The 27,972-nt window shown below is 49.8% G+C and overlaps 1 protein-coding gene across 2 annotated transcripts; it reads left to right on the top strand.

The window, feature by feature from the left end:
• Positions 1-38: 38 nt before the first annotated feature.
• On the top strand, positions 39-27,921 carry PLD3 (phospholipase D family member 3). Of its 2 annotated transcripts, none has more exons than XM_081018866.1 (11): positions 39-633; positions 7,575-7,640; positions 8,521-8,678; positions 10,921-11,104; positions 14,226-14,346; positions 15,404-15,531; positions 19,357-19,557; positions 21,129-21,268; positions 21,996-22,161; positions 24,436-24,535; positions 25,501-27,921. In XM_081018866.1, exons 1-11 carry the CDS (start codon positions 172-174, stop codon positions 25,698-25,700), a joined length of 1,926 nt encoding a protein of 641 aa, XP_080874992.1. In that variant the 5' UTR covers positions 39-171; the 3' UTR covers positions 25,701-27,921. The 2 variants fall into 2 exon arrangements, with proteins under 2 accessions (XP_080874992.1, XP_080874993.1); XM_081018867.1 differs by lacking the exon at positions 39-633 and adding an exon at positions 5,602-5,664.
• Positions 27,922-27,972: the final 51 nt, after the last annotated feature.

The following is a 27,972-nucleotide window of genomic DNA, read 5'->3' as shown; positions in this document are numbered from 1 at the left end:
GGAAAGAGAATAGAAGAATTCGTTTTCCAAGGGCGGCGGTCAAAATCCAGCTGCCCACCCCCCGTCCGCCACAGAATAATTTTAAGTCAGGGGCATAAACTGGGAGCAGCGCTGCTCGGCTTTTCCGCGCTGTGAAGAACACGCTTTCGCCGCCTCCTCTCCCGAGGGCAGATGGTACGGTCCCAGGTGGTGCTTAGGAGTTCCATTCAGGGGGCGGAGCCTCTGCCTCTGCTTTTAACTCGTTCTTTGCCGGCGAGGAGCTCGCAACGCCGGGGAAAAGGGGTGGGATGCTGTGAACCGCTCTGTGATTTTCAGGGCGAAGGGCGGCATATGTTAGTAAATAACCACAACAATAACCATAACCTGCTGGGCAGGGTCCCCCCCCACCTCCGTCCTCCCACTCACAGGCTGGCTGCTGGGATCGGGTGGGCAGCAGGGAGGCGCTCTGCACGTGCTCAGAGGCGCCGCCACCACCCAGCAGGTTCCGGGGCGGAGGGGGCGGGTCGTGAGCGGGAGCCCCGCCTGGGGGCCGTCTGGCCGGCTGCCGCGTCTCCGCCCCGCCCGGGGCTGCCGCTTGTCCCGGTCCGGAGGAAAGCGCCGCCGCCACGACAGCTGTTGCTCCGCCGGCCCGAGGTAAACGGGGGTGCGCGGCGGTGGGGCCGGGCCGGGAGTCCCTGGTGGGGCGGAGCCGCTTTTGTGGGGCGCACAGATTTCCGTCCCGACGAGACGCATTGAATTCCGATCGGGGCGCGTCTGGGGCTCTCCCTTGACCTGGCCTGGAGGAGATCCCCCCTATTTCTTTCTCCCACCCCAGCTTCCTATTCGGAAACAATCGGGCCCCGCCTGCCTTGCACCTGCGGGCTCCCGCGTCACGTCGGAATGGCGCCCTGGACGCGCGGGGGGGCACCCCGGGTGCCCAAGGGCGTAGCACCCAGTCAACCGAGCGGGCGCGCTTCTCTTCTCCCGAGCCGGAGTCCAGCAGAGGCCGCCTCCCTGGAGCAGGTGGCAAGGTCAGGCCTTGCCCGACTCTCGTCAGCCCCACACGGCCAAGGGTCAGGCAGTTCGGCAGCATTGGAGGGCGCCACGTTGGCTACCGCTGCGAGGCTCTCCGAGCATCTCCCAGGTCTGAGAAGCCCCGAGCTGGAAGCGGGTTTAGGTCCCGCGACCCTCTGGGTGGCTCCTCCAGCTGAGTTCAGACCCATAAGGCAAAGACCACTGGGCAATCAAGGTTAGTATTGTCTGCACTGACTGGCAGGTGGGAGGACCATCCCAGTTGCCCCTGGAGATGCGTTTGAGGCTTCAACCAGAGAAGGGCCGTAGCTCAGCCGGAGGACACCTGCCTAGCATGCAGAAGGTCCCAAATTCAGTCTCCAGGCAGGGCTGGGAGAGTTCTGCTGCTGCCAATCAGTGTAGGCGATACTGGCTAGATGGCCTCACTCTGTATATGGCCATTTCCTACGTTCCTGCATGCAGAGTGGATGCTGATAATGCTGAACTGCTTGGGGCTTCTTCCCCCAAAACCATGTGATTTGTTCCTGATAATTTTCGCTGTGTGTTGGCCTTCAAGACAGCAGTGTCAGCATTTCAGGAGAGAAGCCTTAGCTCAGCCGCAGAGCCTGGCTTCGTGTGAAGAAAGTCCCAGGTTTGGTTTCCAGCACTTCCAGTTTAAGGAAAAGGGCGGGGTTGGGAAGGCTCCCTTTCTCCTCTCCTAAGATAATTCTAGAGAGCTCAGCTGCTGCCAGCCACAGCATGCAATGCAAGGCTCAGTGGGGAAGTATGCTTCGCAAGTGAGGAAGATTTTTCAGTTTGAGGGCCGCATTCCCTTCGGGAATTAAATTTCTATACCGCCCTTCACTCCAAGACTGTAAAAACACAAAAATACAAAATATACAAATAATACAAGAAGAAGAAGAGGAGTTTGCATCTGATATCCTGCTTTATCTCTACCCTAAGGAGTCTCAAAGCGGCTAACAATCTCCTTTCCCTTCTATGTGGGGCTACCTTTGAAGGTGACCCGGAAACTGCAATTAATCCAGAATGCGGCAGCTAGACTGGCGACTGGGAGCGGCCGCCGAGACCATATAACACCGGTCCTGAAAGACCTACATTGGCACCCAATACGTTTCTGAGCACAATTCAAAGTGTTGGTGCTGACCTTTCAAGCCCTAAATGGCCTCAGTCCAGTATACCTGAAGGAGCGTCTCCACCCCCATCATTCTGCCCCGGACGCTGAGGTCCAGCACCGAGGGCCTTCTGGCGGTTCCCTCGCTACAAGAAGCCAAGTTACAGGGAACCAGGCAGAGGGCCTTCTCGGTAGTGGCACCCACCCTGTGGAACGCCCTCCAATCAGATGTCAAAGAGAAAAATAACTACCAAACTTTTAGAAGACATCTGAAGGCAGCCCTGTTTAGGGAAGCTTTTAATGTTTAATAGGTTATTGTATTTTGGTGATTTGTTGAAAGCCGCCCAGAGTGGCTGGGGAAACCCAGTCAGATGGGCGGGGTATAAATAATAAATTATTATTATTATTATTCCTCCACCACAACAAACACTCTGTGAGGTGAGTGAGGCTGAGAGACTTCAGAGAAGTGTGACTAGCTCAAGGTCACCCAGCAGCTGCATGTGGAGGAGCGGAGACGAGTCCACCGCTCTAACCACTGCACCACACTGGCTCACAAGATAGAGACTCAAGAGATTGCCTTGCCCAGCACCCTCAGGGAAGAAGAAGAAGGGTTTGGATTTGATATCCCTTGCGCACCATTGTTCTGGGTTGTTCCTCCCTCCTTCGTTGTGGTGAGTGAGGACCCTGTTGCAACAGATCAATAAAGATCAGGCTGACTAGCTGCTTTGCTTCTCAATATTCTCTGGTTGGCCTCTGTTATTTTCTCCTACCAAAAGGGAACCTACGTAAGGACTCTATGGGCTCTTCGATACCCCATAAGGAAAAAAAGGGCAGATTTTTGTTTACAACAGTTTGCATCTTTTAGAAAAAGAAGGAAAAGAAGGGGGGGAATGTAAATTATGGGCATGGTGAAATACGAGAAAAGAAATTGCATCAATATAGATTTTATGATACGAAGCGTATTTGTTTTCTGTGGTCTGCCTTGCCAACTGCCCCTTCAACACAATTGCTCCTAAGAGGCTGTTTCTGGTTAGTACAGCATGAATTTTTAAAAATGTAATAATTACACTTATTTATATATATTGGTCCTTTACTAATAATCCCAGCGTGGTTTGACATCCAACCCAACCCTGCTTTTTCAAGTGAAATATGGGTCTGTCTGAAATGCCAACACTGTGGCATGAAACCCCAGAGAACATGGGCAGGAAGGCTACTCACTGGAGAAGACAGTGCACTCTGCACAAACTCAGAGACCCTCTCTTCCATGGCTGTACTTAATGGGTCCCAGGGCTGAGCCCAGAGGTTGCAAACTCGGAGTAAGTCCTAATTTTGAGAGCCACTGGCACAGCTGACCCTTCCCTCCTTCATTCCTTAACTTACTTTTTAAAATGGGTCTCTCTGTGGGCAGCTGCTGAGTTGAAGTAGGTTTGAACTGGGCAGCCCCTTGGTCTGCGGTGCTTTCATTTTAAAATATATATTAAGTTCCTCACACAACCTTGATGGCAGAAAGTGAGGAGGAATTAAAGAACCTTTTAATGAGGGTGAAAGAGGAGAGCGCAAAATATGGTCTGAAGCTCCACATCAAAAAAACCAAGATCGTGGCCACTGGGCCCATCACCTCCTGGCAAATAGAAGAGGAAGAAATGGAGGCAGTGAGAGATTTTACTTTCCTGGGCTCCATGATCACTGCAGATGGTGACAGCAGTCACGAAATTAAAAGACGCCTGCTTCTTGGGAGAAAAGCAATGACAAACCTAGACAGCATCTTAAAAAGCAGAGACATCACCTTGCCGACAAAGGTCTGTATAGTAAAAGCTATGGTTTTCCCAGTCGTGATGTATGGAATTGAGAACTGGACCATAAAGAAGGCTGATCGCCGAAGAATGGATGCTTTTGAATTCTGGTGCTGGAGGAGACTCTTGAGAGTCCCATGGACTGCAAGAAGATCAAACCTCTCCATTCTGAAGGAAATCAGCCCTGAGTACTCACAGTGTTCTCAAAGCTACCAGCATGAGTTTGACCAAACTGCGGGAGGCAGTGGAAGACAGAAGTGCCTGGCGTGCTCTGGTCCAGGGGGTCACAAAGAGCCAGACACGACTAAACAACAACAAATCCTGTTGCTCACAGCCTTAACCCAGCCCTTGTGACCCAGATTAGAGCAGGAAGTTACACTCCTTTAATCCAGCTGCTGGTTTTGCATTTTGGAGGAGTTTTTGCTCTCCTCTATAATTGCCAGGGCTGACTCACAGTGCCTGCCTGCCCGCCCTGCAAGCCCTTCCCACCCCCACTCTCCTTGGGACTTGGCCAAGCCTTTGTCTGAACCATGTGGAGGGCACCAGGTTGGGAAAGCCTGCTTTAAGGGCATGCAAAAGAAAAGGGGGGGGGTGTTTTTCTGTGCAGAATTTCAAGTAGTTCCCTTGGTCTACTTCACATTCTTCTCCTCCTCCTCCTGCTCCTTAGGCATCTGTTTGCTTCTGGCAGAAGCCCAAACCTCACCTGTGTTTTTGCTTCATGCTTCCATTCTTTGCCAGGACAGGGGGCAGGGAATGAGAATGCTGGAAGTTTCCTGACAGATAAAATGAAGTATTTATTTGCGCAGCACATAGTTGGGTTTTTCTTTTTTTTCTTTTTGTTATTTTTATTTTTGTCTGTGTTTCTCTGGGTATTACATTAATTTCATTTTCATAATATGCTCTTATTTTTTTATGGAATATTCTCTTGATTTACAAAAGTCTGTGAGGTGTATCTCTCTTGTATATTCCCCCCCACCCATATAACATTTTTACAAATCAGTTTCATTTGTTGAGACATTGGGAAGAAAAGGGGGAAAGAGGTAGAGAGGGGGAGATGGGGGGGTGGGGTCGTGTGGCGATGTTTCTATTTTGCTTAATGTATGTAGGATTTGGTGTCAGCGTTGCTTGTGCTGTTCGCTTGTGTTCCTTTGGTGGTGAGAGAGGTTGGGGTTGGCCTGGGGTGGTTTTTTTTGTGATTGGCTGTTTTGGTCCTTGTTTTCATGTGTGAGTGGGGTGGGTGGGTGTTTTGGATCAGGTTAGCCATATTGATTTGTAGAGAAGTAGAGAAGATGGGCAGAGATGCAGAGGCTTGTGGGCTGTTAGCAGAAATTATTGTCAATGACTCAAGCCCAGTCAAGCAATGCTTTCATCGTGGACACAATGGCGTGTTCCATTTTTCATAATTCCTCATAGCAATCCCACCTGACCGGAGGGTGCCTCCTTGGTTCTGGCCCTCCCCAATTCCCCCCACAGTCAAAATCCAGCACAGCTGCTGAGTCCCTTGCTGACCTTGCAGAGAATGCTGGGGCTCTGGGCTGCCCAGGTGTGATCCTGCGCTTGAGGCCGCATGAGGCATCTTGGCCAGTTGTCGGTTTGCCTTTGGCTACCAGGGAGATCCGGCCACAACTACAGCTCTTCCGTGACGCTGTAAGCGGCCTTCACTCTCCTCCTTGTCTCCTTCCCAGGCCTCCTGAGGTTTTTCCTGCTCGTTCCGCCTCGGCCATGAAGCCCCATGTCACCTACCACCAGGTAAATCCTTGCTTGCCTAAATCGGGTGTGTCCAAAGGGATGGATCACACTAAACAGTTGTACCAGCAGGAGCCAGTGCAAAGAGTTCCACTGCTCCCCCAGAACAGTGCACAGGGGGCAGGAGGGAACCTCGTTCTGTTTGGTACCCTCAAGAGCTGGGATAACTCAGTTGGGAGAACGTGAGTCTCTTAATCTCAGAGTCGTGGGTTCAAGCACCACACTGGGCAAGAGATTCCTGTGTTTGAAGCGGGCTGGACTAGATGACCCCAGGGTCCCTTCCAATGCTACAATGCTATGATTCTAAGTGCTTGCATTGACAATCATAAAAGTGCGAAACTGAACTCCTCCCAAAGGCTGGACGTACAGCAAGTGTGTCCCTGGCCCCCAGCCTAATGAATGAATGAATTTTATTATTTCGGTCACAGACCAGTTCCAGCCCACATACAATATCAAGGAAGTCATAAAACACGATAGGGATACATTTGAATTTGAAATTAGGTATAACAGGGACAAAACAGATATAGGAACAGTTAAAAAATATATACATTAAAACTTAGTCATTAACATATAACCTAAAATTATCATTTCAAACCTTAATCATTATGATAGCACAGCTTGTTCCCTAAGTTTTATGGCAATCGCACAGAATTTAGCTACCCTTAAAGTGATCTCAGGCTCCTTGTCCCCTACCAGGGATTTTAGACAGGGATCCATTTGGAGATTTTTGCATAGCAGGGGTAATAAATACCGAGCATATATCCCCATAGAAATGACAGCATAACAAGGCATGAGAGACAGCAGCCTAATGATTTGTTTGTTTATTTTGTAAAATATATGCACTGCTTTTTTGCAAAAGGGAAAAAGCCCTCAAAATTTGCAAAAAAAGTTAAAACCATAACATTATCATCATTCATCATTTTTAATTTGTATACCGCCTTTCTATCTTACAGTACTCAAGGCGGTTTACGCGCTGAAGAAACAAAAAATGTACATCTTATAACAATCTAATGCAATACAAAAATGTGATAATAAAACATAACTTTAAAATAGGCAACCTACATCAAAAAAGTAACATTCAATAATAATTAGAATATTATAAAATAATATCAGCATATAAAAGTTAAACAGAAATCCACTCAACAGTTACAATAATATCTAAACTATAAACAATAAAACGGCAAGCCACAGTACATAAAACAATACAATACACATTGAGAAGCAGAGGATAGAGCAAGGCAGGTGGAAGGAGGCCTTGCCTGATGGAGTCTCTCCCCTCACCGTAAGGGAAATTAACAGCAGTGATTTAAGGCTCTCAAAAAGGTAAAAGGACCAAGTAGGGTAAAAACGGACTAGAGCTCGCATCTCAGGGTTGTGTGTTCAATCCCTATGTTGGGCAAGAGGTTCGGGGTCCCTTCTAACTCTACAATTCCATGATCACCATTCTAAGCATCTGGACAGGCTTGTCTAAAGGAAGATGCTTTTAGCAGGTGCCGAAAAGAGCACAGAGAAGGCACCTGCCTGGTGTCAAGAGGCAGGGAGTTCCGAAGGTTGCAGTCTGCCACACTAAAAGGTCAAAGCTCTAACAAAGGCAGGACAGGGATCGTGTTGCATCTGTGACAGGCACAGGTCTGCCAGTTTCCTCCCTTTCCTCTCGCATCAGCTCCACTGTGATGAATGGGAGCCGGGGGAGCTAGTTGCGCAAGCCCCGTTCCCCTTGAGGAGGCAGACTTCCCCCTCGTAAATGTGTGGGGAAAGGGGAAGCCAGCTGGGCTTCCTGCCTCCAGCTCTGACGTGGGGCTGGATGTCCACAAAGGGGTCGCAGGTGAGTCCATCTGCACACACGGCGGATCCTGAGATCCTGCTGCCTGGAGTTCCCAGGGTGTTTCATCTCTCCGTTTCCTTCCTTTCAGCTGAAGGCGTTGCACAGCCCTGAGGAGCCCCCACTGACCCAGCAGCCCAGCTTGGCTCCAAAGAAGGTTAGTCTCCTCCTCTTCCTCCCCTTCCAGGTTCTGGTGAAGAGCCTGAGCTGGGATAAAGTCCCATCTCCCCCCCCCCCCCCCAAAACACACCTCTCAAGCCATGGAAAAAGAGGCACAGTCCTATAAATGGATCAATAACTGGTTAAGGAACAGTTTGGCCCACAGAAGAATGCAGAAACTGGAGTCCCCCAAAGATTAATATTGTGACCTGTGCAGTGGGGACCCCCCTTCACTCCAGACGTGGGTCTGGGTGCAATTATTATTATTATTATTATTATTATTATTATTATTATTAACCCTGCCCATCTGGGCACCTCCCAACAGAAAATTAATAATAATAAAGTGATAAAACATCAAACATTGAAAACTTCCCTAAACAGAAATTATTATTATTATTAGTAGTAGTAGTAGTAGTAGTATACTGCCCTATACCCACAGGTCTCAGGGCGGTTGACAAGATAAAATTGCACTATGAAAACAAAAAAATACACAATCAAAATAAAAACAAGAACAACCCAATAATCTCCGGCTTCCACAACACATTTCAAAAGGGCACTGGATGTCAGCCAGCCAAAGTCCTTGTTAAAGAGGAACGTTTTGAATCAGCATACACAAATTTATTGGTTGATAACATGGTAGACAGATAATGTAAAGATATGTATAATTTTATAACATGCAGAGAATAACATGTGCTGAGAAATCAGAGAGGAACTGAGGAAAGTTGGGGGGAGGGGGTTTGAGGGGGTGGTGGGAAAAAATGGGGAAAGAATAATGAATATGATATGTTTTGATATTTTGCTTTGCTGAAATTGTTAACAAAAACCTTAAAAAGAAGTAGTGCCGGACACCCATTTCCGTCCCTCTTTCTCCTTCACAGGACTTCCGCTGTATCCTCGTGGTGGCCATCCTCTCGACGATGCTGGCGACTGCCCTCCTTTTCCACATGTTCATCCTCCCCTTTCATGGTCGGACCTCAGCAGGGAAGGAGGCGGCTGCCGGGCCTTACCTGGGCAACAGGTGCAACGATCCCTGCAGGTGAGGGCTCTGCCTGCGGCGAGGTTGTTCTGGGCCTCTTCTTGGCACAGTTATTGCCCTTGGAGGGGGTTAAGGTAAAGGTAAAGGGACCCCTGACCATTAGGTCCAGTCGTGGCCGACTCTGGGGTTGCAGCATTCATCTCGCTTTACTGGCCGAGGGAGCCGGCGTACAGCTTCCGGGTCATGTGGCCAGCAGGACTAAGCCGCTTCTGGCGAACCAGAGCAGTGCACGGAAACGCCGTTTACCATCCCGCCAGAGTGGTACCTATTTATCTACTTGACTTTGACGTGCTTTCGAACTGCTAGGTTGGCAGGAGCAGGGACAGAGCAATGGGAGCTCACCCCGTCACAGGGATTTGAACCGCCGACCTTCTTCTGATTGGCAAGTCCTAGGCTCTGTGGTTTAACCCACAGCGCCACCTGCGTCCCTGGAGGGGGTTATAATGAATTACGGTAATTCAATTTGTATAATGCCCTGTGCCCATAGATCTCAGGGTGGTTCACAACATAAAACGACAATATGAAAAACAGAAAAGGCATAATAAAAAATTTAAACAAAGCATGAGCTGCTTCTCCACTGAGACTGTGACTTACGGAGTAAATGCTGTTCTTTTTTCTTTTCTTTTTTTCATAATATTTTTATTAAATTTTCAACAAAAATAACAAAAACAAAAAACACACACTAACAAATGCAATAACAGCCACAAACAAAGAAAAATATACATAAAAACAATATCAAATCCATAAAATGGGATTCTCTGAATCCCGTGATTTGCCTCCCCCACCTCACCCCTGGTTCCTTAAATTTTCTTTTCTGCTGCATATCATTTCTACTCCAAATTAGTATTTTTTACCTCAGATTCCTAAAATTACAAGTGTTTTTAAAATCCTTCAAATGTATTAACCTGTTTCCAATACTTTTGCAAATACATAATAAACATTTCCCATTCTTTTTTAAATTTCTTGTCATTTTGATTTCTGAGCTTTCTGATTAGTTTCGCCATTTCAGCATAGCCTATTAACTTGGTTTGCCAGTCTTTTTTGGTCGGGACTGCTTAAACGTTCCAGAGTAAACGCTGTTCAACTCTCTGAGATTTATAGCTGAGGGACAGGGCAGCGCATGGGGGCCATGTGGAAATCTCTGGAGGCCGGGATGGCGATAAGCACAATTCATTTTCAGCTTGGCAACCTTGCAAAAAGAAAAAGGTGCCTAGACTAGGGTTACCGGACATCGCCTGTTCCTGGGGACAGTCCTCGGATTTGCCAATCTGTCCCCGAACAAACTCCGTCCCCGGAATGTCCCCAGATTTGCAAATCTGTCCCCGGGAAATGTGGCAGCCTCAGCAGCCTGGAGCCAGCCTCATAGCGCAGTTGGCTCTGGCTGGCTTCAGGAGCTGCTCGCTGCCGTGGCGCCCGCCATTTTTCCTCAGCAGAAGTCCCGATATGATGTGTTGCACACAAGACACATCATATGTGTACTTCCAGTGAGGAAAAATGATGGGCGCCACAGCAGTGAGCAGCTCCTGAAGCCAGCCAGAGCCAACTGCGCTACCAGACTGGCTCCGGGCTCCTGACTGCCGCTGCTGCCGCCACTGCCAAAGGGGAACTGGGGACGTCCGGTGGTACAGATCTCCTGCCCCCTTCCTCCTTTGTTTTGACTGATCAGGGGAGGCTCGGGAACTGTGGGTGGGCGGGCATTGCCCAGTTTTTAAAAAACCCTGTACATTTATGTTTCACAGGGTGCGAAAGAAGGGCTTTGCACCTTTATACAATATGCATGTTTGCTTGGGTCCAGGGTCTTTTGCCTCAGCATCCCCACTACTGACTCCCCGTTGCTACACAGCTTAAAAAAACAAAATAGTGTCCCCGGATTCATTAAAAAAAATCTGGTAGCCATAGCCTAGACATTGCATTGTGGCAACTGTAATCTGGGTTTTAAGGTGTTGTTTGGCGAATAGCTTACGTATCTGAGTTTCTAACCCTGCCTGCAATAATAAAACATCGAGAAAGTTTAGATTGGCATGCACACGGTTGTGAATCATAGCTGTCAACTTTTCTTGTGAGGAATCCTATTCGGAATAAGGGAATTTCCCTTTAAAAAAGGGAACAGTTGACAGCTATGTTGTGAATCTTCCAGACCAACCAACCTGCAGCCCAAGGAGACTTGCAAGGGGAGAGGATGTCTTGGCCCCCCCCCCACTCTTGCAAAAACTGCCCTTCCTCTCCTCTTCTTCCTCCTCAGGAGTGTCCTGGTGGAGAGCATCCCCGAGGGTCTGACGTACGACGACAACAGCACCTTCAACCCTTCCATCTTCGACGCCTGGAAGACCCTCCTGGGAGACGCCAGCCGCAGTGTGGACATCGCCTCTTTTTACTGGACCCTGAGCAACAAGGACACTGGCACCCAGGACCCCTCGGCCAGCCAGGTCAAGAGCTCTCTCTGGAAACGGCCTGGGTCAAGGGCCATCATGGCTCAGGGGTGGGGGGCACCAGAGGGTCCTGGGTTCGGTCCCCGGGGGCATCTCCAGGTGGGGCCCATCTGACACCCTAGAGAGGCGCTGCTGCTGCTGCCAGCTGGTGCAGGCAGTCCTGAGCGAGGTGGAGTGCTCTGTGCCAGCTGCTTCCTTTGCTGCAGTATGGCTTTCCGAAGGGTTGCTCCGCCTTCTTCCAGCAAGCCTTCCCAGGGGTTGCAAATAGGAATATGGAGTCTTTTCCACACTGGCCTGGTGGAACGCTCTGTCTCATGAGACCAGGGCCCTGCTGGATCTGATTTCTTTCTGCAGGGCCTGTAAGACAGAGTGGTTCTGCCTGGCCTTTGGCTTGGAACCAGCCTGATCCCCTCTTTCCTTTTCCTTCTGTGATGGAACCCCTATTTGGGGACTTCCCTGGCTTTTTTCTGGCCCACGTAGGACCAGTCTGGATAGTTGGCCTTGGTGAAGATTTGACGTTTTCTCCCCCCAAACAGTTTTTGATCTGGGCTTCCACCGAAATGAGGCTGCATTTGAAGTAGTATTTTAATTTTGTTTTTAAGTTGTATCTTAGGGATGTGGGTGGCGCTGTGGGTTAAACCACAGAGCCTAGGACTTGCCAATCAGAAGGTCGGTGGTTCGAATCCCCGCGATGGGGTGAGCTCCCGTTGCTCGGTCCCTGCTCCTGCCAACCTAGCAGTTCGAAAGCACGTCAAAGTGCAAGTAGATAAATAGGTACCACTCCAGCGGGAAGGTAAACGGCGTTTCCGTGCGCTGCTTTGTTTTGCCAGAAGCGGCTTCGTCATGCTGGCCACATGACCCGGAAGCTGTACGCCAGCTCCCTTGGCCAATAAAGCGAGATAAACGCTGCAACACCAGAGTTGTTCGCTACAGTCAGGGGTCCCTTTACTAAGTTGTATTTTAATCAATTGTTTTTATACCTGATATTAGCCGCCCTGAGCCCGGTCTTGGCCGGGGAGGGCGGGGTATAAATAAAATTAATAAATTAATAAATAAATACCCAGCACATTCCCTATTTCAACACGAAAAGTACCCCTTGGTTGATCAATCCAGACAGCCCCCCCCGGCTGCTGCAGCTGTTTTTTTGGTGGTGAAGTTAAACCATTCATTCTCACGTGTAAAACAAAGCCGAAATGGGATCCGTAGCATTTTATGTACTGTATTTTTTGCTCTATAAGACGCACCAGACCACAAGACGCACCTAGTTTTTGGAGGAGAAAAACAAGAAAAAAATATTCTGAATCTTAGAAGCTAGAACAGCAAGAGGGATCGCTGCGCAGTGAAAGCAGCGATCCCTCTTGCTGTTCTGGCTTCTGGGATAGCTGCGCAGCCTGCATTCGCTCCATAAGACGCACACACATTTCCCCTTACTTTTCAGGAGGGAAAAAGTGAGTCTTATAGAGCAAAAAATATGGTACTTATCGCATTTCTAGCCCACCTTTTTTCTCCAAGGAGCTGTCATGGTCCTCCTCCTCCTCTTCCTCATTTAATCTTCCCAGCGACCCTGTGAGGCAGACCAGGCTGAGGGTCAGCAACCGGCCCAAGGTCACCCAGTAAGATTCATGGCCGTGGAGGGTGGGATTTGAACCCTGGTCTCCCAGGTCCTTCTCCAACACTCTGATCCTCACAACAGCCTTGTGAGGTAGGCCAGGCTGAGAGGCAGGGACTGGCCCCCAAGGTCACACAGGGAGTGGGGGGTTTGGACCTGGTCTCTCCCAGGGCCTAGTCTGGCTCTCTAACCACTACACCACACTGCCTGCTGGTGTGTCTGAAAAGGTGGCTGCCTGCCTGTGCCAAAATATGCAGCAGCGAAGGCGCTCAGCGCCTGGCAGACCCTGTCAAACCCGCTTGCAAACAGGCAACTAATTGCCTGGGGTGGCGGCACCTCCTTCAGCCTCTGTGCCCATCAAAGGGCCCTTTGAGGAAAGCAAAACATCCGTTTTTTGCATGTCGGTCACGGCCTGCGCCTGCGGGCGTCTTGGAGAGGCAGGCGCTTTTGTTAAAACTCCAGAGCAGAATTCACGCCTGTCCTGGGCTGTGTGAGACGCTCTAAATCCCAGAGCCTCCCAAGTTGCAGATGATCTGAAAAAGGCAGCTCCAAACACAAACGCAGCGTTGGAAATTATTACATTGGGGGGACAGCGGCGGTTCAGTGGTTAGAGCAACCTGCTTTCCGGGGCAGCCGATGTAGTGTCGTGTTTAGAGGGCTGGACTTGGACCCGAGAGAGACTAGGGTTCAAATTCTCGCCCCTTGCCCCTGCAGGTCACTGGGTGCGACCTTGGGGGCCAGTCACTCTTCCCGGCCGACCTCACAGGGTCGTTGTGGGGCTTCAATAAGAGGAGGAGAGCCATGGATGTTGCCTGGAGGTCCTAGGAGAAGGTGGTGGAATAGAAAAGTAATAAACGTGGTGGATGACAGGTTCATCCCCCTGGGGGCGACTGGGAAAGGCTCCCCAAGCCTAAACCCTGGGGAGCTGCTGCCAGCCAGTGTGGAGCTATATGGGCCAACGGCATGTCCCATAGGCAGTGTATTTTGCTTTGATGAGCACTGAACACAAAGCCTCCCTGTGGGGTCCGGCTTGTTAGAGATTTGGCTGGTGGCTGCCTGGCTCTCTCGTCAGCAGGGGAACAAAATGGGTGCCCCCCCCCCATGCACTATCCAACCTGAGATCTAAGATGCCCAGTCCTGGCTTGCAGCCTCAAAACAGTTGCAAACTAAGAGGATTTAGCCTCTGGCTGGATGAGGGGCACGTTTTTGAAGAGCTCAGCTTCCAGTTTCCCCATTTGGGTGGGTAATGTGCAAATTCAAGATGTTCCTCTCCTGCCCCCAAAATTCAAGATGTCTCTATCCCACCGCAAAACAGAATCATAGAGTTGCAAGGGACCTCCAGTGGTCATCTGGCCCAACCCGCAGTTGAAGGACTCATCCTAAACCATTTGAAAGGGTTCAATCGGCGGGACGGATCCTGCACCTGGGAATGGGACGGCCTCTCCAGGAAGGGCCCTGTTCACCTGGCCTGGATCATGGCCACTGACGGACCCCTCCCTTTTCCCACAGGGGGAGGAAATCCTGGCAGCGCTGAGGGAGGTGCCCAGCAGAGGCGTCACCTTGCGGATAGCCGTCAATCCTCCTTCCTCCCGGATGCCCTGCTCTGACCTGCAGCTGCTGGAGGAGAGCGGTGAGAGAGAGAGAGAGAGAGAGAGAGAGAGAGAGAGAGCGCCCGGATTTCAGCACGGGGGTGGTGATGGGGGCCAGGGTCTCCTTTCTGCACCCCCGAAAAAGACAGTAATAATAATAATAATAATAATAATAATAATAATAATAATAATATATTCTTTACACCCTGCCCATCTGGCTGGGTTTCCCCAGCCACTCTGGGCGGCTTCCAACAAAATATTAAAAACACAATAAAACATCAGACATTAAAAACTTCCCTAAACAGGGCTGCCTTCAGATGTCTTCTAAAAGTCAGATACAGTGGATGCTCGGGTTGTGAACGTGATCCATGTGGGAGGCACGTTTGCAACCTGCAGCGTTCGACACCCGCAGCGCCGCGTCTGCACACGCGCGGTTTGCGATTCGGTGCTTCTGCACATGTGCAAAGTGCGATTTAGTGTTTTTGCGCATGCACAAGTGCCAAAACCCGGAAGTAACCCGTTCTGGCGCCGTGCGCAACCCAAAAACATGCAACCTGAAGTGTCTGTAACCCGAGGTATGACTGTAGTTATTTATTTCCTTGGCATCTGATTTTAATGATGGTTTTAATGCAACTACAAAAAAAAGGGGGGGGGAGAATTCAGAAAGGAGGGACAGGAATTCAATAAGAAAAGGTGTAACGAAACAAAACAAAAGATGCATGTTTGGAGTTATGTAATAATGGGGAAGATTTAATAAAATCCAGAATCAAAAGGCTTTGAATTCAGGGGCTGCTTTAAGCTTAGAAGATGACAGAGATGGGTAAAATTATGTAAGAGACTTTCCCCCCTTGCTTGTAATGCTAGGACAAGGAGCCCCCCCCCACCATAGAAGGGGCTTTCTCTTGCAAGAGATTCAGGCCAGACCTACTGAAAGGGCTCAATTACTATTGGTTGCTTGCAGGATCAGAGAGGCAGGTCCTCGCCCCGAGGAGCTTACACTCTTAAAACCAAGTGTATGGGCTGGATTTGCGGGCGAGGCTGTAAAAGGTGCTGAGAACCAGCAGCTCCCTTCCTTGTCTTGTTCCCAAACTCCTCCAGGCGCCCAGATCCGCAAAGTCAACTTCCCGGAACTGACCGGGGGTGTCCTGCACACCAAATTCTGGATCGTGGACCAGGAACACATCTTCCTTGGCAGCGCGAACATGGACTGGCGTGCCCTCACCCAGGTGATGCCCGCGACCCTCAGGGAGGGGTGGGGTGGGGGCCCCCTGTCCTGGCCTGTGAGGCTGGGGCCAGGGTTATTATCTTTACGGGACGGTTGGGACCTGGCCTGATACAGTGGTGCCTCGCAAGACAAAAATAATCCGTTCCGCGAGTCTCTTCATCTAGTGGTTTTTTCGTCTTGCGAAGCAACCCTATTAGCGGCTTAGCGGATTAGCACTATTAGCGGTTTAGCGGTTTAGCGGCTATTAAAGGCTTAGCGGCTTAGAAAAAGGGGGGGGGAGCGAAAAAAATCGCAAGACTCGCAAGACTATTTCGTCTAGCGAAGCAAGCCCATAGGGAAATTCGTCTTGCGAAGCGCATTGAAAAACGGAAAACCCTTTCGTCTAGCGGGTTTTTCGTCTTGCGAGGCATTCGTCTTGCGGGGCACCACTGTAGTTTCTGTAGTCACCTGCTAGAGAGAGTCCACCTCTCACATCAGAAGTGGGGGCTCAGGGGTTCCCCTTGGCTGCAGCAGCACCCCAGTTCCGGAATGGCTTCCCCAAGGAGGGAGGGAGGGAGGGAGGCCCACCTGGAGGCCAACATGTTGTTGTTGTTGTTTAGTCGTTTAGTCGTGTCTGACTCTTCGTGACCCCCTGGACCAGAGCATGCCAGGCACTCCTGTCTTCCACTGCCTCCCGCAGTTTGGTCAAACTCATGCTGGTAGCTTCAAGAACACTGTCCCACCATCTCGTCCTCTGTCGTCCCCTTCTCCTTGTGCCCTCCATCTTTCCCAACATCAGGGTCTTTTCCAGGGAGTCTTCTCTTCTCATGAGGTGGCCAAAGTATTGGAGCCTCAGCTTCAGGATCTGTCCTTCCAGTGAGCACTCAGGGCTGATTTCCTTCAGAATGGATAGGTTTGATCTTCTTGCAGTCCATGAGACTCTCAAGAGTCTCCTCCAGCACCATAATTCAAAAGCATCCATTCTTTGGCGATCAGCCTTCTTTATGGTCCAGCTCTCACTTCCATACATCACTACTGGGAAAACCATAGCTTTGACTATATGGACCTTTGTCGGCAAGGTGATGTCTCTGCTTTCTAAGATGCTGTCTAGGTTTGCCATTGCTTTTCTCCCAAGAAGCAGGCGTCTTTTAATTTCATGGCTGCTGTCACCATCTGCACTGATCATGGAGCCCAAGAAAGTAAAATCTCTCACTACCTCCATTTCTTCCCCTTCTATTTGCCAGGAGGTTATGTTGGGAGGCCAACAGAATATATAATAATTTATAATTTATACCCCACCCATCTGGCTGGGTTTCCCCAGCCACTCTGGGCGGCTTCCAACCGAATATTAAAAACAATACAGCATCAGACATTAAAAACTTCCCTAAACAGGGCCGCCTTCAGTTGTCTTTTAAAAGTAAAATAGTTGTTTATTGCCTTGACATCTGCTGGGAGGGCGTTCCACAGGGAGGGCGCCACTACCGGGAAGGCCCTCTGCCTGGCTCCCTGTAGCTTGGCTTCTCGCAGCGAGGGAACCTCCAGAAGGCCCTCGGCGCTGGACCTCAGTGTCCAGGTAGAATGATGGGGGTGGAGATGCTCCTTCAGGTATACAGGACCGAGGCTGTTTAGGGCTTTCAAGGTCAGCACCAACACTTGGTTTGCCTCCAGCTGTGCAGGGGAAATTCTTTTTACTCGCCCGGACATTAGGCAATCATATGAGCAGCTGCTTTTAGTAAATAAAAATAAAACCAGCGTCTTATCTCCCGCCTTTACTCTGGGTGTCTTTTTCGACGTATTTGTGTTCATGCTGTTGTGAACTGGCCTCCTCTCAAATCCAGCAAGGTGAACAGTGGCATCTTGGCATTTTTAAGTCAGCCTGTGCCAACCGGGCACCCCCATGTGTTGTTGGGCTGCAGCTGCCCTCGTCCCCAGCCAGGATCACTGTGCTGCTCCAAACCTTGGCGTCCTACGGCTTTGCTGCAGATAATAGCCCAAAGGAGCAGCTCGGAGTTAAACTGTGGAACTCCCCGCCACAGGAGGCAGCCATGGCCACCAACTTAGATGGCTTTAAAAGAGGAATAGACCAATTCATGGAGGAGGCGACGGCTCTCGAAGGCTCCTAGCCAGGATGGCTCTGCAGTCGGACGCAGCAATGCTTCTGAATGCCAGGTGCTGGAAACCACAGGAAGGGAGAGTTTCTCTTCTATTTTAATCCTGCTTGTGTGTTTCCCATTGGGGCATCTGGTTGGCACCTGAGAGAACAGGGTGAAATAAGGCAATGACAAGGATTTGGGAATAGTGGATCTGTTTTTAAATGTTTATGGTTTACTTTTGTTTTTTGGATTTTGATGTGTTTTGTCTTTGTCTTTTTTATTTTTATTGATTTGTATTGTTTGACTGCTGTTTGCTTTTCCCTTTTTTTTCTTCTTTGTCTCTTTGTTTTTTTCTGTAACTTTAAAATGCTTAATAAATATCATTTAAAAAAAAAGAAGAGAGAACAGGGTGCTGGGCTACATAAGCCATTGGCCTGGTCAAGCAGGCCGTTCCTATGTTCTTATGGAACCTCCAGGCCCAGAGCATAGCTGTCAACTTGCAGATTTGAAAACAAGGGACCAGCAGCCTCAAAAATAAGGGATCAGCAGCCAAAATAAGGGATTTTGCAAACACAGGTATGTTCAACTTCCGAGCCCCTCCGAGCCAAAGGCAGAAAGCCCAGCCAGCAGCCAAACGAAGCCTCTAGCGGTGATTCCCACAGCGCAGCAACCCGGCAAAGGGGATGCAGCAAGGAAAACCACCGTCACCTCTCCGCTGGGAAGCGCTGAGCAAAGGCGAGTCCCCAGGCAACGCGGCCGATTTGATCGGCACATGGCATGCAAGCTCCACCCCCCAGTCGTTCTGAGACTCCTTATTGGGTGAGCAACGCAGCCAAACAACACAGGTGGAGCCTCCCTCCTCCCTGGCCGGCAGGGAGGGAGGGAGAGGAGCTGCTTCCTTTGAAACCCGGGAAATTTAAGGGACATCATCAATAAGGGACAGCAGCGGGACACGGCGCTGGGATAATGGACTTTCCCGCCAAATAAGGGACGGTTGACAGCTATGGACCAGAGGCAGTCTATCTCAGTTTCTTGGTTCTTAGGGGCGTTTGGCCACTGGGAGGCCAGACTAGTTGGGGGCTCTTTGGCTTGATCCAGCAGCTGGGCTCCTCTTATCTTCTTATCAGGGCACCAGGTTGCCAAAGGCTGCTTGAGTCAAGGTGGGACTACTACCCTCTGGGGCTGATTTCTTTATATATATATATATATATATATATATACACATTATTATTATTATTATTTAACACATCATTTCCAACAATCATATAACATAACTTCTTATCTTACACAATATTTTAGACTTCCGTCAACACCTCTGATGATTTTCCGTTCTTTACCACTTATTCTGCATTTCTTAATTTCTCTTTTACTCTTAATTATCATTAACTAATAACTCTCCTCATAGTCTTTCTTGCTATATTTCAAATAGTCCTCCTTACAGAACTTCTTGCAGTCCTGCTAGCGTAATCTGTTCATTACAATTGCTTTTCAAATAGTTCATGTATTTAGTTTTCTAAGAATCTCTGGTCCCACAGCTTTCGAATCCTTCCTGTTAATTTATCCAATTCTGCATAGTCCATCAACTTCATCCACCATTCTTCTTTTGTCGGTAATTCTTCTTGCTTCCGTTTTTCCTCTGGGGCTGATTTCAGGTGTCCCGGGTGCTTCTCCCCATAGATCCTGCAGCCTGCATCAACTGCGCCTGGGCTGCATCCTGCGGCCTCCTGCTAACCTCTCGCTTTCTCGGCCCCTAGGTGAAGGAGCTGGGCATGGCTATCTACAACTGCAGCTGCCTGGCCCAGGACTTGGGGAAGATGTTCGAAGCCTACTGGGCTCTGGGTCTGTCCAACGCCACCATCCCGTCGCCCTGGCCGGCCAATTACTCCACCTCCTATAACAAGGAGACGCCGCTGGAGCTGGAGCTGAACGGCACGGAGGCCGGGGTCTACTTCACGGTGAGATGGGAAGGCAGGGGTCCCTCTGCTTAAGACCCCCTGCTCCGGTCTCTGCTGGCATCATTGGTGCTCAGATGCCGGGGGCCGACTCGGGGGGTTTCCTTTACGATACGATACGATACCTTTCTTGTCATTGTCCCATACAGAACAATGAAATTGAAAAATCTACATAAGACATTCAAAAACCCCTAAAAACTCTGAAACCCCACTTTAAAATACAATATACTCCCATAGAGACTCCTTATACCAGAATTGCATTTGGGTAGAAACTGTTTCTCAGGCGGCTAGTCCTAGTCTTTATAACCCTGTACCTTCTTCCAGAAGGCAGAAGCTGAAAGAGATCATTTCCGGGGTGCGCACTATATAATAATAATTGTAATAATAATAATAATAATTGTAATAATAATAATAATTGTAATAATAATAATAATAATAATAATAATAATAATAATAACTTATTATTATTTATACCCCACCCATCTGGCTGGGCTTCCCTAGCCACTCTGGGCGGCTTCCAAAAAAATATTAAAATATTAAAATCCTGCGCTATCTCTGCAGCTTTCTTATGACACCTGGAAGCTTAGATTTGATCCAAGGTGGGAAGAGTGCACCCTATTATTCTCTCTGCAGTCTTTACAACCCTGGACAGCGTTGTTTAGTCCCTGACCGTGCAGCTCCCAAACCAGACCATAAGTTAATACACTCTCCACACTACAGTGGTAAAATGCCATCAACAGTTCCTTTGAGAGCTTGTTTTTCCGGAGGATTCTCAGAAAATATAACCTCTGCTGTGCTCTCTTCATCAGGTTTTTTGCTGTTTTCTCCTTTAACTGTTTGGTTCCGTAAAACAATTTTTTATTATTTCTGAGAAACTGACATATATCGGGTTGCAGCTAAACCTATGGATTCTGCCTCCATTTGCCGGCCATTTGTTCCTTACCCAACAGGAAAGTCACAGAGGTGGCAAGTCCCTATGAAATGTGGCTTTGTTTGGCGTTCATAACATTTGGTTTGCGCTCTTTCTGTATCAGGTTTTTGCCGTAGCAAATAATTCAGTCATTGGTCTCTAAAGAACACACATTATCTCACAAGGTAACGGCATTGACCCCTGGTTAGGTTTTTCGGTGCTTTCCTCCCTTTATTTCATAATTCCTCCTGGATTGTTACTTTAACTCATGGGTAGGCAAACTAAGGCCCGGGGGCTGGATCCGGCTCAATTGCCTTCTAAATACGGCCCGCAGATGGTCTGGGAATCAGCGTGTTTTTACATGAGTAGAACGTGTGCTTTTATTTAAAATGCATCTCTGGGTTATTTGTGGGGCATAGGAATTTGTCCATAGTCCAGCCCCCCACAAGGTCTAAGGGACAATGGACCAGCCCCCTGCTGAAAAAGTTTGCTGAACCTGTGCTTAACTCCATAGCAAAGTCCTGAAGATTCAATAAAAAATTAAAAACCTCATTCTGAAAAAAACCCTGCCCAGGCAGCCCAGGATGTCAACCGTGTGCCTGACTTTTGGGTACCGGTCCTTCTCCTCCTTTCCTGAGTCTCTTTTCCCTCTGCCTGCCTCCAGAGTGCCCCCCCTGCGCTGTGCGCCACGGGGCGGACGGAGGACCTCCAGTCCCTGGTGAGCATCATTGATGACGCCGATGAGTTTGTTCACATTGAGGTGATGAGCTACCTGCCCACCATGGAATTCTCGCACCCCAAGAGGTAAGTGTGCAGCTGATGGGGCAGCTCTTCTCCCTCCCCTCCCTTGGCTGTGGGAAGGATAAGCTTTACAAACCAAGAAGCACCGGTCGGGAAGCCGTTGCAGAATCTCCTGCTGATGCAACAGGGCTTCTCCTTCTGCCTGCCTCCCCCAAGTCCACTCTGGGGAAGAGCCAGAATATGGGGAGGTCATTCTGCCTGGCAAGCAGAAATGAATTGTACAGTTGGGTGGCCAGGTAATGGTAAAGGGACCCCTTCCATTAGGTCCAGTTGTGGCCGACTCTGGGGTTGCGGCGCTCATCTCACTTTATTAACCGAGGGAGCCGGCGTCCAGCTTCCGGGTCATGTGGCCAGCATGACTAAGCCACTTCTGACGAACCAGATCAGCGCACAGAAACAACATTTACCTTCCCGCTGGAGTGGTACCTATTTATCTACTTGCACTTTGACGTGCTTTTGAACTGCGAGGTTGGCAGGAGCAGGGACCAAGCAACGGGAGCTCACCCCATCGCAGGGATTCAAACCGCCGACCTTCTGATCGGCAAGTCCTAGGCTCTGTGGTTTAACCCACAGTGCCACCCGCGTCCCTTCTGGCACCATAGCACCTCTCAATGTCCATCTTATGCTGTCCCCGTTCGAGGGGCGCTAGACCAGTTGGCAGGCTGCCCCACGTCAGAGGTGGCAGTGCAGGATGTGGCCCCGACGCTCTTGCTTCCTTCTTCCCGCTCAGGTTCTGGCCAGTGATTGACGACCACTTGCGGAAGGTAGCTTACGAAAGGAGAGTCCGTGTGCGACTATTGGTCGGATGCTGGAGGCACTCCAAGGCCAATATGTTCCCCTTCCTGCGTTCATTGGCTGCCATGCACGACGTCCGCACCCACTACAACATGGAAGTGGTAAGGACACCCCTAATGGCTGGGACGGGGCTCCCCAGCCCTGGAAGACTGGGCTCCAGGGCCGTCTTAAGCATATCCAGCACTGTGGTGCAAAAATCCCTCCCCCCCCCCCGTTTCCCAGAGTTGTTGACCTTTTCCCAAGCCTCTGTGGGGATTGCTCTATTGGTAAAACCTATTGGTGTTTCGCAACTTTCTGACTAGTTGCAGGACCTTAGCCAGACCTAGCAGAGTAAACGCAGAATCCACGGAAGCAATTGGCGACTTGGCTGCAGACAAGATAGACGAAGCAGGAAGCAGGAACTTGTAGTTAGGTGTTTATTATATACAGTGGTGCCTCGCAAGATGAAATTAATTCGTTCCGCGAGTGTTTTCGTCTTGCGTTTTTTTTCGTCTTGCGAAGCACGGTGTCGGAAAAGTTTTGGAAAAGCTTCAGAAATCACCAAACTCTTCAAAAACCTCAAAAAAGGCTACCACACCGCGTGCTATGAGTTGCTCCTCGAAGTCAAGTCGCAACTGTATTAACGGTTTTAAGAAAAAGGAAACAAACTTGCAAGACGTTTCCGTCTTGCGAAGCAAGCCCATAGGGAAAATCGTCTTGCGAAGCAACTCAAAAAACCAAAAACCCTTTTGTTTTGCGAGTTTTCCGTCTTGCGAGGCATTCGTCTTGCGAAGTACCACTGTACAGTGGACTATTTACAGGAACAGAACACGGATCTTTTGCTAGCTCTCTCTGACACGACTCACAACTCGTACACTGACACACTGAACCACTGAACTCACGAACTCCGAACTAACGCATTCCAGTTAGTAGGCCATTAATTATCATTCCCTTGAGAGAGCTTGACCAATCAGGGAGCAGTCTCCATGTCTCTGTTATCTCCAGGCAGACTTACTCCTTCAGATTGCCTTCTGGCTGTCTGCCAAACCTTAACTGACTCTTTGTGAGTAGCTGCACGTACACAGTTTCCCAACACGCTCTCCTCCCGTGTAGGCTTGGGAAGGGAAGCTGCACGTCTGCCAGCCATATACTTGGTGGGGTGCAGCTTCTATCCTAAGTCTCCGCAGGAGGAGAGCCATACCTGCAAAGGCTTAGGATGGAAGCTGCGCCCCATCAACTATATGGCTGGCAGACGTGCAGCTTCCTTCCCAAGACAATCTGGAAACAGTGGCTCATGTTCTCCTGTCCCCTTTATAAAGATCTGAGGAATGAGATCATCACCCCACTCTTACTTACCATCCCAGGCCGCCCATCTGAGGCCATCTTGTTCTTTCTTTTATCAGATCAAAATGATCAGACTACAGCAAAGGTTGCTAGGTTTATCGAGGGTGCAATGAGATTAAGGGCCACTATCTGAACAATAATCTTGGTCTTTTGATTGCCCTTTTTACCATTCCCCCCCCCCCAATTTTTAAAATTAATTTTCAAAAATTTAAAACAAACAAACATAGAGACACACATACATGCATCCTGTTAAAATATTGCTAACATAATTAAGGGACTTCCTCAAATCCCCTTGGTTGAATTTCATTATATATCATTTTAACAATTTTCCAAAATCGATTTTCTCAAAAAATTAACTTGGTCACTTAACATCTTTCATTCTTTCTAATTTAACTTTAAACACCTAAAATCTTATCCTTACATATTTAAATCCTAAGCCTATCTATTATTTGCAAACTTTCCCAATTAAGTTATCTTAACATATTTAGCTAAATAGTCTTTGAATTTCATCCATTCTTCCTGATACCTTTTTACCCATTGTTGTCTTTTTAATTGTATATATTGCTTGTTTTATGTTGCTATGGCCGTTGGCTAATGTGAATAAAGTTTATCTATCTTCCTTCCCAAGTCTCCGCGGGAGGAGAGTGATCCTCGCAGAGGCTTAGGATGGAAGCTGCGCCCCACCAACTAGAGGGCTGGCGGGCGTGCAGCTTCCTTCCCAAGCCTCCGCGAGAGGAGAGCGATCCCCGCAGAGGCTAGGGAGGCAAGCTGCACGCCCGCCAGCCACATGGTTGATGGGGCACAGCTGGCGGGCATGCAGGGAAAGGGGAAGCCACCGGCAAAGCCACGCAGCTCCCCCACTCGCTAGGGCGCCCCTGAGAGGCCGGCGCCCTGGCGTGACGCACCACTAAGCCCAATGGGGAAGACGGCTCTGCCGGGCTCCCTGGAGAGCCATTTCTGCTTGCCTCCCAGCTGCCTCCTCTGCGTGCCAAGCACCCCCACCTCTTCCACACGCACCCCAGTTTTGTCTTTCTCCCCTTCCCCTCCGCCAGAGGCTCTTTGTGGTCCCAGCCAATGAGTCGCAGGCCAAGATCCCCTACGCCAGAGTCAACCACAGCAAGTTCATGGTGACGGACAAGGTGGCTTATATTGGTGAGTAGTTTGAGGGGCGGGGGCAGTCGTAAAGGGGAGGCCAGTTGAGGCAGAAAGCTTTGCCGGGGACTAGCAGGGGCAAAAACTGGACAGCAATGAGAGAGGGAGAGAAGCAGCCATAAGGGGGAGAACAGAAGGGACTAAGGGGAGTTCACTGGAGGCCCATCCCATCCAGATGCCTTTTGGGGAAACTCGGAAACAGGATCCGAGCCCAATAGCTCTCTCCCCTCCTGTGGTTTCCAGTGGCTGTTGTTCAGGAGCTCTGCTGCCTCCGACCGGCTAGGAGCCATCGATAACCCTCTCCACCTCCATGAATTTGTCCCATCCTCTTTTAAATCCATTCACTTTGGTGGCCATCTCTGGTTCCTGTGGCAGGGAGTTCCACAGTTTCACTCCATGCTGCTTGAAGGAGGACTTTTCTGTTATCAGTACTGAATCTCCCAACCTTCAGCTTCAGGGATTGTCCACAAGTTCTATTGTGAGGAAGAAAAAACGTCTCTCTCGCCACTACCTCCCTGCCATGCATATTTTTTTAAATAAAGCTTTATCACGTCGCCTCTTCCTCGCCTTTTCAATAAAACTGAAAAGCTCCAAGCGCAGCACCCTTTCCTGCTTCACCCCCTCGATCATGCGGGCAGCCCTTTCCCGAACCTTTCCCAACTCTGTAATATCCATTTTGAGACCAGGCGACCAGAACCGTAGATGAGCAGCCGTCGATAGACTCCTTCTCCACCACGAATTTGCCTAGCCCGCCTGGTCCAGCACCCTCTTCTCACGGTGGCGGAACAATTGCTTGTGGGAAACCAGCATGCAGGATTTGAACACAGAGCTCTCCCCCCTTCCTGTGGCTTCCAGCAGCTGGGATTTAGAAGCACGGCTGCCTCCCGCTGCGAACGCCATTGTCATCAAGCTTTGTTGCAGAATGCAGGACTCTTAAGCGTTTATTTTCCCTTCCTTTCCGGCAGGAACGTCCAACTGGTCTGGGGACTACTTCCTCCGCACGGCGGGGTCCGCCCTGGTGGTGAACCAGAGCCACGTGGGGGCCGGGGAGCAGCCCACGGTGCGCGATCAGCTGCAGGCGGTGTTTGAGCGGGACTGGAACTCCAGATACAGCCAGGAGCTGAGCTTGCCGGGCCAGTGGGAGCAGCTCTGCGGCACCTACTAGGCAAAGGGACACCCCCTCTGCCCGTCCCCAGCTGGAGAGGGGCTGCGAGTGCCGGCCCCCTGTTGGGAGGCCGGTGGAGGGACTTCCCCAGAGGCAGGCGGTCTCCCTGGGGAACCTTGCGGGACCCCTGCTCTCCAGCCGAGTGAACCAGGGGGTGCCCAAGGCCTCCTGGGGGCAAATGTTTGGGGTAAGAGAAACTCCTGCAAGGGAACAATTCAGCCTGACCGAAGGATTGGGGGTGGGTGGGGGGTTTGCCATGCGCAAACGACCAAGTGACGTGCAAAGGGAGCTTTTGGCGCATGCAAATTGTGGGCAAAAAGTCACTGTTCCGAACTGGGAAGCAAAAGGGTTTTGCGTGGGTGGGAGGATAGATGTAGAGAAGAGGGCGTTTAGCAGTTAGGGGGAAAGGGTACGTGGGTTTAAGGAGGAGAAAACGGAAAAGGCTTCCTGGCCAAAAAGATCCCTCGCGGAGGAATCTCCTCCTCCTCCTGTTCAGCAGAAGTGTGGAGAATCGCGAGAGAGGAGATGTTGCAGGCGATGTGCCGCTCAGAAGATCCCAAGTCGGGTGGGACCTGTCTGAACCTGTGGAGAGCCTCTGCCAGTCAGTGTAGGTTGTGCTAAGCTAGATGGGCCAAGCAGTCCGACTTGGCGCTCCCTGTTCTGCCTTGTTTCTCTGCCGTGAATACCTTTCAGAGAGGAGCACACACACGAAGGGAAACTAACCAGCTTCTGTCGCTGCTGAAATCACCACTGTCCTTCCTTTACCAGTGGCTCTTAGGCACTCAGCAGTCAAAGAGTGCTGGCGATGAGAACCGTAGACTCATAGAGGTGGAGGGGATACCCAAAGGTCCTCTAGTCCAACCCCCTGCTGCAATACAGGAATCCCAGCTGAAGCATCCCTGGCAGGTGACGATCCAACCTCTGCTTAGAAACCTCTGAGGAAGGAGATTCCATCCCTTTCCGGGGCAGACCGCTCCACTGTCAAACAACTCTTGCCGTCAGAAAGTTCCTCCTGGTGTTTAGTCAGAATAATAAGAATAAGAAAAATAAAATTTTATTTATATCCTGCCCTCCCCAGCCAAAGCCGGGCTCAGAGCGGCTAACAACAGTAAAAATAGCACAATTTACATGAAATCACAGTCAATTAATTGAAATACATTCTGAAATCAATTCAGAATCAAATTAATGGCAACCATTGGGCTAGAGTTCTATGAAGATAACAGAAGGAGAGAGGGGGGTCAGACTGTGCCTTGGCCAAAGGCCTGGTGGAACATCTGTCTTGCAGGCCCTGCGGAAAGATGTCAAGTCCCGCAAGGCCTTAGTCTCTTGTGATAAGAGTGTTCCGCCAGATCAGGGCCACGGCCGAAAAAACCCGGCTCTGATTGAGGCCAGCCTAACCTCCCTGTAGCCCGGGACCTCCTAGATGTTTTTATTTGAAGACCATAAGGTCCTCTGTGGGACATACCAGGAGAGGCGGTCCCGTAGGTACAAGGGTCCTAGGCCTTATAGGGCTGGTTAAAACCAGCACCTTAAACCTGATCTTGTACTCCACTGGGAGCCAGTGCAGCTGGTATAGCACTGGGTGAATGTGATCCTGCAGCGAGGACCCCATAAGGAGTCTCGCCGCGGCATTCTGCACCCGCTGGAGTTTCTGGGTTAATCTCCCTTCTTGTAACTTGAAGCCATGGGTTCGAGTTCTACCCTACGGAGCAGGAGTTCTTCCACTTTAATCCATCTGGGTCAGCAAAGAGCAGTAAGGAAGAGCAGCTATCTCGGTCTTCTTGAACAGAGGTCAAGTGCCAAATGCTGAGATGTGTCTTCCTTTGTCATAATCCAGACTAGGAGCATTGGGAGTTTATAGGGAGAACCTTCCAGGCCCACAGATTCTGGTAGGGATGGACTCATACCATTTTCTCCCAGGTCAAACATTTATTGCCATCAACAAGAAGTGGGGAGTCCTCGAACTGTAGAGTTAGAAGGGACCTCTCTAGTCCAACCCCAGTGTAGAGTTAGAAGGGACCCCAAGGGTCATCTAGTCCAACCCCTGTGCCCTCTGGGTGTGATTTCAAGGGCATTATTCTCCCACTGTCCATGGAGGGATCCACCCTGCAAGGGGTCTTGCCATGCGGTTTAGGGACTGTCCGCCGGGCAGTGGGGTGTTAGCCTGGATTTTTGCTGTCTTCAGTACAGACCTTTGGTCAATTAAAGGATAATTTTCCAATTTGCTGTGGTCTCGTGATTGCTGTGTGACCGGCTGGAAGGCAGAGGGCAC

The sequence above is a fragment of the Podarcis pityusensis genome (genome assembly GCF_964106645.2).
Source record: "Podarcis pityusensis genome assembly, chromosome: 8".
NCBI lineage: Eukaryota > Metazoa > Chordata > Lepidosauria > Squamata > Lacertidae > Podarcis > Podarcis pityusensis.
This window is presented reverse-complemented; position numbering and strand designations above follow the sequence as displayed.